This window comes from Anomaloglossus baeobatrachus, chromosome 2 (assembly GCF_048569485.1).
Source record: "Anomaloglossus baeobatrachus isolate aAnoBae1 chromosome 2, aAnoBae1.hap1, whole genome shotgun sequence".
NCBI lineage: Eukaryota > Metazoa > Chordata > Amphibia > Anura > Aromobatidae > Anomaloglossus > Anomaloglossus baeobatrachus.
In genome coordinates this window covers 662,968,759-662,981,077 of record NC_134354.1, presented here as the reverse complement: position 1 = coordinate 662,981,077, position 12,319 = coordinate 662,968,759, and the positions used below count along the sequence as shown (strand labels likewise).

Genomic DNA, 12,319 nt, shown 5'->3' with positions numbered 1-12,319 from the left:
CACTTTTTTGCACTCATGAACTCCTGGGTAGCTTTGGCTGTATGCTTGGGGTCATTGTCCATCTGTACTATGAAGCGCCGTCCGATCAACTTTGCGGCATTTGGCTGAATCTGGGCTGAAAGTATATCCCGGTACACTTCAGAATTCATCCGGCTACTCTTGTCTGCTGTTATGTCATCAATAAACACAAGTGACCCAGTGCCATTGAAAGCCATGCATGCCCATGCCATCACGCTGCCTCCACCATGTTTTACAGAGGATGTGGTGTGCCTTGGATCATGTGCCGTTCCCTTTTTTCTCCAAACTTTTTTCTTCCCATCATTCTGGTACAGGTGGATCTTTGTCTCATCTGTCCATAGCATACTTTTCCAGAACTGAGCTGGCTTCATGAGGTGTTTTTCAGCAAATGTAACTCTGGCCTGTCTATTTTTGGAATTGATGAATGGTTTGCATCTAGATGTGAACCCTTTGTATTTACTTTCATGGAGTCTTCTCTTTACTGTTGACTTAGAGACAGATACACCTACTTCACTGAGAGTGTTCTGGACTTAAGTTGATGTTGTGAACGGGTTCTTCTTCACCAAAGAAAGTATGCGGCGATCATCCACCACTGTTGTCATCTGTGGACGCCCAGGCCTTTTTGAGTTCCCAAGCTCACCAGTCAATTCCTTTTTTCTAAGAATGTACCCGACTGTTGATTTTGCTACTCCAAGCATGTCTGCTATCTCTCTGATGGATTTTTTCAGCCTCAGGATGTTCTGCTTCACCTCAATTGAGAGTTCCTTAGACCGCATGTTGTCTGGTCACAGCAACAGCTTCCAAATGCAAAACCACACACCTGTAATCAACCCCAGACCTTTTACCTACTTCATTGATTACAGGTTAACGAGGGAGATGCCTTCAGAGTTAATTGCAGCCCTTAGAGTCCCTTGTCCAATTACTTTTGGTCCCTTGAAAAAGAGGAGGCTATGCATTACAGAGCTATGATTCCTAAACCCTTTCTCCGATTTGGATGTGAAAACTCTCATATTGCAGCTGGGAGTGTGCACTTTCAGCCCATATTATATATATATATATATATAATTGTATTTCTGAACATGTTTTTGTAAACAGCTAAAATAACAAAACTTGTGTCACTGTCCAAATATTTCTGGACCTAACTGTATGTACTTGACACTTTCAGTGAAGTGAACTAGGGGGCACTATCTCCCAGCTAAGTCTTATCAGTAAATGTAATGTAAGAGGGTGAGATAACAAGTCAGTTATAAATGATAAATAATAACCAATTAAAGCAAACATTCCATATTTGTATAGTTACAACCAATGGTCTTCGGTTCTGTTGCTTGAACGATGAGGATAGAGGTCATGAGCGTCCAAGAGAGTTCTTTGTAGAATTGTGACTTGATTGATTGATTGAACGATATGCACAAATAACAGGCAGATAGAAAGAGGACTAAGTCCCGATGTCTCTATTTCAACAAATTTAATGTCTTTAGAACAGGAACTGAATTGGGAACGTACGCAATCATATGGTAAACTTAGACAAAACTACGACTTCTCTCCAATTCTCTCCTCCTCCCCCCGAACGAAAACGTTGGGTGGAAGGTTAACAGAGGGAGAGGAGGGAGAGAGAGAGAGGAAAAAAAAAAAAGGATTTTTTTTTTTTATGAATATCTTTTCTTTTCCGTTTCTCATCAGGGTATTTCTTAAACATGAATAATGAGGTCAGGTATATAAAGGTATTGGAGAGTCATCATCCATTTTCATCTTGTTCCCTTTGTCTTTTTCTTGGAGTCTTCTTTGTCCCCTGATTCAGTTTTCTCACTTTACTTGCTCTGGGTGGTGATGTTGTGGTCCATTTGTCACGTTTAGGTAGTGCAGACAAGTGAAGGAAATCTTCAGCGGAGGTCCAATCTGGTATCTTTCTATGCATTAAGTCCAACTTATTGAGGACAAAGGGAAGATCGTCTGGAGTTCTGATTATTAGATTTTTGTTGTCAAAGGAGATAGCTAAACCAAAAGGAAACATCCATCTGTAGATTATATTTTTTTTCTCTCAGTGTTTTTGTTAAGGGCTGTAATTGTCTTCTCAGATCTAAAGTGAGCTTTGAAAGGTCCTGATAGATTTGTATTTCATATTCAACCTTGCGGGTGTAGCTCGCTTTTTGGTAGATTTGTTCCTTTATTTTAAAGCTTTGTAAACAACATAGAACATCCCTTGGTTTATCCCAGTTTGCTGTTTTGGGTTTGTAAACTCTGTGGGCTTTTTCTAACCCTATGTCAATGGTTTCTTTTTTGCCAAGTAGGGTATTAAATATCTGTGTAAGGGCTGTGTGAATGTCTTTGTCTTCTACTGATTCTGGTAATCCTCGAATTCGAAGGTTATTCCTTCTGGACCTGTTCTCGAGATCATCTATATGAAGTTTTTGCAAGAAGATCTCTTTTTGTTTGTCGATCAGGATTTCTGTCACTCTCTCTCTGAGTGCGTTGTAATTTGGTCAAAGTCGTTTTCAAGGGTATGAACTCTTGTATAGATCTGTTTTATGTCGCTTTTAAGTTCAGCCATCTCTTCTTTTATGGTCTGCGTGAATTCCTTAAATAGGTTTCTGATGCAGTTTGCTGTAGGAAGGGCTTTGATGTGTTCCATGAGATTGGCATTTCCGCTTAGTGTCTCTTCATCCTCATCACTGTCTGACAGTGTGAAGTTGGTGGTTGGTGCTTGTCTGGATTTTTGTGCTGACATCTCTTGGTTGTGTTGTTTTTTAGATTTAGCCCCTTCCTGGTTCTTCTTTGGAGTTTTCAGGGTTTTGTTTGGCTCGTCAAATTGTAATTTGTAGTTTTTCCCCATTTTCTAGACCTGGTCTTAATAGAACTTTGCTGGGAGAAAGTAGGTTGGGTTAACGCATTTGGAGAAAGCTTGTCCTCTTTTTTTTTTTTCCCCTTCCCCTTTTAACTTTCTATATCTCAGCTGCTGCAGCCCTTTTCTTATCTTGACCACTAGATGTCACTGTTCCCCACTGTTGCACATTGTTCTTGCACCTTATACTGGAGCTTCTGTTTGTTGTATGCTTAGAATCGTCAGCTCTAGCTGTACTTTTTATATATCAATGTATAACCTAGAGGGGTTTTATGTCCAGCCACTTACGTTTTGCTGCATTAACATGGGGTGAGCAGCATCTGCGATCCAGCAACAGGCAGCTTGGGATGAGTTAAATTTCCCCTGTGCTGGTCTTTTATTGTCCAGATGAGCACGGGGGAGGGAACCAGGCCGCTCTGGTCTTGGTGCTGTCCTAGGAACTTAACCCCTTACAGTTCTGTCTCCTCTCCCTGAGCCTTCCCCTCCTCTCTGTAAACCCCAGTACAGGAGTGGATCCCAGGCCAGTGTCTCTGTTCCTGTTTTCCAGGTACCTCTGCTGATTGATGGTGTAGCTATCTGCTGTGCTCTGCTATCAGCAGTCTCTCTCCCTCTCCTCACAGTGTTACAAATGGAGGTGCAGGGGGAACTTGGGGCCCCACTCTCTCAGGTGGCAACCCAATCCAGGAGCAATTAGGTGATATTTATCCTTGGGCGCAGGCCTCCTCTCCTCCAGAACCCCTCTCTCTAGCTCCAGCCAAGAGAAATGAAGGGGGGGAGGGAGGTCGGAGTGGTGCAGGTGCTGTGCCTCTCTGATGGATTCTAATGGCAGCTGCTCCCATACATCTAGCAAGCCCTCTCTCTTCTGGCCTTCTCCCTCAGTCCCTGCAGGCAGTGGGGCAGGAGGGAGCTTGGAGCAATGCTTCTTCTGTCAGTAAATCGCAGTGCTGCTGCACCCTTCTAGTCTCTGGGGACTGGTAGTTGTATGGTTGGTATGGCTGCTACTTTAGGCCCTGGCTTCAGCACTGTAATCAGGCCGCTACTCACTCAGTTTCCCCAACGCTCCAAAGTTGTTTTCCTGGGCTCCACAGCAGATGTAGGGAGATGGATTTTGTCTTGGGGCCACTTTTTCTTAAGGATCGGCATTGGATGTCACTAGATTACAAATTGAGATGCAGGAGCTCCTCCATGTGCATCCTTCTTCTTCCCCGGCTAAGCCACGCCCCAGAAAGTGATTTTTAATACTGAAGTGGAAAAAAAAACACTTAAAAACTCACATGAGCAGCAAACAGCAGCAACAGTGAAATAAATTGGAGGAGTGTTTCAAGCATTTTTTTCGTAGCAGTTTTTGTACCAGATCATCTACAAAAGCTCTGTCTGCACACAGCCTAAGGCCTCGTTCATATGTCCTGTCGTCTCTGGTCCGTATTCAAAAGTACCAGAGACAAGTTCACACGCATACTATTTACAATCACTGAAGATCTTCACACATCTGTATTTTCACACGGAGAGAAATCTATTTTTTCCAGCAGCACAGATCAAATACAAACAGAACACGGATGGCATGATACTGAAATTAGTGTTTTTTTAAGTGTAAGGCCCCTTCACACTTCCGTAATAAAAATGCATGTTTTTAACAGTTCATGGTGTGAGTGCGTATGTGTGTGCGTGTTCCCTGTGTATGTTCAGCGTGTGCTCTCAGTGTACTCTCCGTGTGGTATCTGTGATAGAACACGGACAGCAGGAACGTCTATACTCTCCTGTCCCCAGGGCTGCTGTCTCCGACGCTGTTGCTTCTGGGTCCGCGGTGCAGTGAATATGCATGAGCATAATGAGCGGGCCCGGAAGTAACAGCAGCGCTGAAGACAGCAGGGCTAGAGACAGGTGATTATTGAAAATAATTTTATTTCAAAAACGGGTTTTCTCCGGTACATGTCACACAGATCACATCAGTGTGCAATCCGTGTAATAGCCATGCTGCCGGAGAAAAAACAGGACATGTTGCTGTGTGGAGCACACGGACACACGTCTTTGAGAAAATAGGGATGTGCGCGCAGACCCATTGATTTTAATGGTTCTGCGTATGTCCGTCTCTCCGATACGTATGAAAATGAACGTCATACGTACCGGAATCATGGACGTTTGAAGGGGGCCTAAAAGATAGATAAATGCTAGATAGATAGATAGTTGATCCCATGCTGTTATTTATTTAGTTTTTAATTATTTAAATAAATAATTTAAAAACAAACGAGTCAGGTCCCCCCATTTTTCATAACTAGCCAAGGTACAGCAGACAGCCAGTATTATCAGGGTTTGAAAGTCCATGGTTATTTGCCCCTTCCCAGCCTGCAACCGCCCCAGGCATGGCACAGCACATTCATTAGATGTGCCAATTCTAGCTCTGAATCCGGCTCTTCCGATTTCCCTGATGCAGTGGCAATTGGGGTAATTGACAGCTATCATCAAACCCTGATATTAGTAATGGGTGGGTGTCTCTCAGTCACCCCATTACTAACCCAATAGATGTAAATAGAAAAAAAAACCTGCACATTTTTTTTACTTAAAATAAACACCCCCCCGACACTAGCCCTTATTCACCAATTTATTTAAAAAAAAAAAGCCTTGAAGTTCTGACGTTATCCAACAAATCTGCAGTAGTCTATAAAAGCGAACCTGAAAGACAGAAAAGGAGAGAATTAAAGAAATAAAGACAGGACACAGTTCCTCGTTCACCAATTTATTAAAAAAAATTGAAACAGCCATGACGTTCCCCTGTAATTCACATAAAGGTCCCACAACGTTCCCTGACTCATTAGCCCAGCCTATGAATAATGTTCACAGAACGAGCCCCATAGGCTGGAACAGCAGTCCCTGCCGTCTCTTACGCTGCGCTGTGTGAGAATCGCCGGCAGCAGTGAACTTAATTTTTTTAATAAATTGGCGAATGAGGGCTTGTGTCAGTTGTGTGTTAAAAATATATTTTTTTTTTGGGGGGGGGTCGGTTTACATCTACTGGGTTAGTAATGGGGGTGTCTGATAGACGCTTACTCATTACTACACCAGGGCTTGATGAGAGCTGACATTACACAGCTGGCATCAACCCCATAAAGCATTACCCTGATTGCCACCGCACTAGAGCAATTGGAAGAGCCGGGTTCAGCGCCGAAATTGGGACATCTAATGGATGCTCCACTTCTGGAGTTGCTGCAGGCTGCTATTTTTAGGCTAGGAAGGGCCAAATAACCACTCTAATAATATCAGTCCCCAGCTGTCTGCTGTACCTTGGCTGATTATAAAAAAATGGGGGGTCCCCCCCTTTTCTTTATTATTTATTTAAATAATAAAATAAAAACTGCATAAGATCGCCTCTATTTTTGATACCCAGACAAGGCACAGCAGACAGCTGAGGGTTGCAGCCGGCAGCTGCAGCTTTACCTGTGCTGGTTATGAAAACTAGGGGAGAACCCATGTCATTTTTTCACTTTAATTATTTAATAATTCTACTAAATAGCTGTACAAGCTATTTATCTATCATTTTACTAGCTTTGCACATCTTTTACACATAAACCATTCATTTCAGTATCACGCGTTTCCTCCCGGGCCCGGTACCGCCGCTGCCGTATGGGAGTACCCAAGGTGATGGAGTGGGGCAGCTATGTGACGTTGCCCTCCACGGGTAGGGGTAGGCCCCGGGCCTCTGGATGGTGATGCGGGGACACAGTGCAGGGGTCAGTCGGGTACTCACTCAGCAATGAAGCAGACGCTGACAACAGAGTAAACCAAGTCTCTGTACGCCGTTGCCTCTCGAGGGAGCTCGTCCGGGTCCCGTCCCCTACAGTGCTGATGGTGGTCCGTAACCTGCCTCCTGGCACTAAGTTTTAGATTGTCCGTTGTGGTCCGGTAGCTTGGAGCTATCCGGGCTCCGCACCCCACTGTGGCTAAGTGGAGGAGCCTGCTCTCAGGGCTCACGCTTGGGATTTCAGTGGGCTGCTTGCAAGGAAAGCCCTATCCCCCTCGTTGCACTAGTGCCCCGATTCTGGAGCTGGTGGGAACAGTCCATAAAGGCCCTGTCCTCCTCAGGTTAATTGCTGGGTTGCCTGAAGCTTCTCCCCGACCTAGAGTCCGTGTACCCCGTTGTGCCTTCGGTCCCGGACCGGTGGTAGGACCAGGCTGCCGGCTGTCCTCCTCGACAAGTCCCAGACACCTATCCTCAATCCCCTGCGACCGGGGGTCCGACTCCTCTAGGTCCAGACCACCGTCTGCGACCTAGTTTTCCTCTCCCCTGGAAGCTCCAACTCCCAGCTTCCTCAGAGCTCCTTACTGCTCGAGGGCTACCACTCAACTCAATGAACTTGACACCTCCCACCTCCCTGTCTGACCCCTAGGTGGACAGCCCTATTCCTGCTTAAGCAGCCCACTGGTGTGCCTGACAGGTGTGGTGCAAAGTGCATCTAGGATTTGTGAATGCTGATGGAGGCAACACTGCAGGCTGGAGACCCAGAACCATGAGGGGTTGAATACTGCATGGGGAGGGCAGTTTGTGCAGTACCCTGTGACGACCTGAATAGTCCAGGGGAGTCACACATGGAAGACAAACACTAACATATGGAAGACAAACATGTACACATGGATGGCCACACAGATGGACAAAACAGGCTGGGCAACACGTGCGATTTTTAAATGGACGTGTGAAAGAGGCCTTAGGCAATGCTCCCGCTGAGTTTGTTTATGGAGTGCTTATGAGCCGCTAAGGCAATGTGCATACGTTGTGCACCACTTTTACGGATTATAACACGCACTTTTTTCCCCTCAAAATTGTGGGGAACATGCGGATGCATATTAGTTTCTGGATATAGCTGCCCAGGGCACATGTCGGCGGTGGAGTGGGGTCACAGGAGGCAAGGTCGCTGCTACAGGAAGTTAACGTTGGCATGAGTGAGGAGATGCTGCAGACCCAAGGCTGGGGGGGAGAGGGGGTGTTGCGGTGGCGCAAGGCGGGCGCCATTGATGTCCCAGCGGTGGACAGGATGGACTTCAGTAAAATAGCTGTGGAGGCGGCGCACACGTGCCGATTGAGATCTTGGCTCTCTGAGATCTCAATCCGCACATGCGTTGGCTATGCAGCCATTTTTCTGAAGTCCATTGCGTCGGTGGTGGCAACTGCGTAGATTGAGATTTAAGGCACTCAAAGGAACACAGCATTTCTCCTGATCAGACACTGCAGGCATAAAGTCCCCTAAGGGGGCTAGTAAATACATTAAAAAATGTAAAAAAAAAAAAAAAGTTAAAAAAATATGAACACCCCCCCCCAAAAAACCTAAAAGTTCAAATCATCCCCCTTTGCCCCATTGAAAATAAAACAATAAAAGAAAAACAAAATACATACATTTGGTATCGCTGCGTTCAGAAATTCTCGATCTATCAAAATATAATATCAATTAATCTGACAGGTAAACGGAGTAGCAAGAAACAAAAATAACGAAAAAAGTATGTTTTTTTTGGTCGCTACAACATTGCATTAAAATACTCTAGCAGGCGATCAAGCGTCACATTTATCCAAAAAGCGCTATTTTCTTTTTCTTTTTCTTTTTTTTACAAATATCTGCATTTTTTTTCACCACTTAGATAAAAATAAAACTATACATGTTTGGTATCTACGAACTCGTCCTGAACGGGGGAATCATATTCCCAGGTCAGTATTATTATATAGTGAACATGGTAAATAAAAATCAATTATGCAATTGCACTTTTTTTGCAATTTTACTGCACTTGGATTTTGATTTTTTTCCTTGTTTTCCAGTACAATATTGGGCAGAATGAATGGTGTCATTCAAAAGTACAACTCATCCCACAAAAAACAAGCCCTCATACGGCTATATAGATGAAAAAATAAAAAAAGTTATGGCTCTGGGAAGAAGGGGAGGAAAAAATTACAACGGAAAATGCCCCGGGGGTGAAGGGGGTTAAACTTAAAGCCGGCTTCAAAAAACTCATTTCTTTGAGAAATACAATTCTTGAGTTGTTGGAGGATTTTTCTTTTTCTGAAGAGGTTATGAAAGATGCCCGGGGGAAGAAAAGAAAGTCCATGTCATTTCTTTCAGGTGGATGACGCCGCTCAGGAATCAGAGGCTGCAAAGAAAACTTTAGGGATAAAAAAACTTTTGTAAAACCTCATCAGGAAAAGAAAAAGTCTTCCACAAACTCCATAAAGAAAAGCATCATGCGGTTTTAAACCATTTCTGACCACTGCCCTCTCTCTGCTGTGAGAGCTGAAGACATAAGACTACAATTCCCGGCAATCACCGCGCCTTCTCATGGGATTCTCGCATGGTCCTCTCGCGAGAGCTTGTGCTGCCGGTATCTGCTGCTCGGTAGCGCTCCGCCGCCGTCCCCGGGCTCCTCGGTGTGCCGTGTCCTGTGAGCCGGTCCCCCGGGACATATTGTGGGTCCAGAGCCCGGTGTGTCCGCCCCTGGTGCCGGGAGCCGCGTCATCCTCCTGCCCTGAGCCGCGCCCTCCTGTCAGTGTACACAGCAGACATGGCCGATCCCAAATACGCCGACCTGCCGGGCATCGTGAGTAGCCGGAGCGGGGCCGTGTCCTGCCGCCATTGTGTGCAGGCCTGGTGTGCTGGGACTTGTAGTGCAGGCGGTAGAGGGGCCTGTACTGGGGGCTCCACAGATAACACTGGTGTCTGTTCCTCCCAAAACAGCAGGTTATTCCCTAATGGTGGGATCCGGGCCCCGCAGACCCCCGTCCTGTATGGAGGGGAGATGGCTCAGCCCCTGCTCCAATCACTGTCTATGGGACTGGCGGAGAGCGGAGTACAATGCCATAGTGATGGAGCAGGGGCCGCCATGTCTGCTCCATACAGGGTGGGGGGCTGCGGGGGTCCAGTGACCGGACGCCTGCAGTTATGGGATTACCTGCTGTCTTGTGAATAACCCAGGAATTGGCACAAATTAGGTTAAAAACGTTAATAAATCAAAGCCGCATTACTGCCTCAACAATAAGCGTGACCACTGCAGACAATCACTGCCGTACAGTGCTGAGGTCAGTGATTGGCGGAGTCACCTAACCGCAGGGTGCAGACCAGCCGGGGACTGGAAGAAGGGATCTTATTTGATTGTAGTTATTGTGTGCCATTTCCTTTGCTTTAACCTAAATTTTGCAGTTTTTAGAAAATTCCTTTACAGTGAACGGGTCACCAGGTTTATAAGCAGCGGCCACCACCAGTGAGCCCTTATATACAGCATTCCAGAAAGCGGTATATGCGAGCTCAGGCCGCTGTATAAAATAAACACCTTTATTCTACTCCCCTGCAGCGCTGAGTGGTCTGATGGGGGTCGCTGCTCACAGGTCCGGCGCCTCCTCTCTGCTGCCATCTCCGTCCTCCCTCTACCCAGCCCAGTATGGATGACACCTGCGATGTCATCCACACAAGACGACGTTGTGGTCCTGCACATGTGCACTTTGATATGCCCAACTGAGAGCAGAGCAAAGTACAGTAATGCGCAGGAGCGAGGATAGGTCAAAGAACCTCCGCGCATGCGCACTACAATACTTTGCTCTCAGCCAGGCAGCTCAAAGTGCAGCAGCGCAATGGAGGCCTCCGTGTGGATGACGTAGGATGTGTCATCCACACGGGGCAGGGAAGAAGGAGGAGGATGGCAATGGAAGGAAGAGAGTAGGCACCAGACCGTCCCCTACGTGAGTATGATGCAGATATTTTTTTTATTTATGTTATATAGAGCGGCCTGGGCTCTTATATACAATATTCTGGAATGCTGTATAGAAGAGCCTACTGGTGCTGGCTGCAGCTTATAGGGGAAAAACCTGGTGACAGGTTCACTTTTAAAGAGAATTTGTCAGCATATTTTACGAACCTTCATCCGAGAGCAGCATGATGCAGGCAAAGAGATTCTGTTACAATGATGTATCACTTAGGCGGGCTTTGCACGTTGCAACATCGGTAACAATGTGTTACCGATGCTGCAGCGATAGTCCCGCCCCCGTCGCACGTTCGATATATAGTGAAAGCTGCCGTAGCGATTATTATCGCTACGGCAGCTTTACACGCACATACCTGCCGTGCGACGTCCCTCTGGCCGGCGACCCGCCTCCTTCCTTAGGGGGCGGGTCGTGCGGCGTCACAGTGACGTCACACGGCAGGCGGCCAATTGAAGTGGAGGGGCGGAGATGAGCAGGATGTAAACATCCCGCCCACCTCCGTCCTTCTCATTGCAGCCGGGAGGCAGGTAAGGTGAAGTTCCTCGCTCCTGCGGCTTCACACACAGCGATGTGTGCGGCCGCAGGAACGAGGAACTACATCGTACCTGTCGCTCCCCCGGCATTATGGAAATGTCGGAGGCTGCAGAGATGATACGATGACGACGATTTTGCGCTCGTTCATCGTATCATCTAGGATTTACACACTACGACATCGCAAGTGACGCCGGATGTGCGTCACTTTCGATTTGACCCCACCGACATCGCACCTGCGATGTCGTAGTGTGCAAAGCCCGCCTTAGATTACTGTCTGCAGCAGTTCTGACACAGTTTTTAGATTTATCAGAAGCAGCAGAGCCCAGAGAGCGCCCCCCGCCCACACCAGTCTCTAGAGATTGACACCTCACTGTCTATGCACAATCACGGCAGGAGGGGTGTCGGACTGGAGTGTAGTGATTTTTCTAGTTCATCAATGATAATGACTAGGTGATAAAGCCTTTAATTTTAAGTAAACAACAGCACAGAGCCTGATAAGAGAGACAGTTGATTTTTGTTTTTTAACCCTGCAGCATGCTGTCCAGAGTACATAGCAAAAACCTGCCGACAGATTCCCTGTAAGGCTATGTGCGCACTTTGCTTTTTACCTGCTTTTTTGCTGCTTTTTCAACTGCAGCGTTTAATGCCAAAATGACTGTGTTCTGCTTTTCAAGCAAAGTCTATGGGAATTTGGGTTTCTTGTGCCCACTCTGCAGTTCAAACTGCAGCCTTTTTGTTGCAGAACTTTGGTCAAAAACTCAGCTTTGCAGTGCAAAACCCAAATGGCAAAAACAATTCACATGTGAATTGTTTTTGCCATTTGGGTTTTGCACTGCAAAGCTGAGTTTTTGACCAAAGTTCTGCAACAAAAAGGCTGCAGTTTGAACTGCATAGTGGGCACAAGAAACCCAAATTCCCATAGACTTTGCTTGAAAAGCAGAACACAACCATTTTGGCATTAAACGCTGCAGTTGAAAAAGCAGGTAAAAAGCAAAGTGCGCACATAGCCTAATACCGGCCTGGTATGGTGGATCTGTTCTTTGATCATTTGCTTAGATTTCTATTAGGGTCTTGGTGGTATTAACATTAAGGACCGCACAGCAGTGCAGATGATTCCTCCCATCAGTAATGTCTGTCCTTACCGAACCCCCCATAATTGGGAAGAAATGCAGTGTGTATGTATGGGTAAGGGGGGGGGGGGG

At 46.3% G+C, this 12,319-nt stretch overlaps 1 protein-coding gene across 1 annotated transcript in view; it reads left to right on the top strand.

Annotated features, from left to right (window-relative positions):
• Positions 1-9,170: 9,170 nt before the first annotated feature.
• Positions 9,171-12,319, top strand: part of DCTN2 (dynactin subunit 2) — an 85,989-nt gene continuing 82,840 nt past the window's right edge. Inside the window, exon 1 of the mRNA XM_075337079.1 lies at positions 9,171-9,427. Within this exon, the coding sequence (XP_075193194.1) occupies positions 9,392-9,427 (36 nt within the window). The 5' untranslated portion in view covers positions 9,171-9,391. The remainder of the gene's footprint in view (positions 9,428-12,319) is intronic.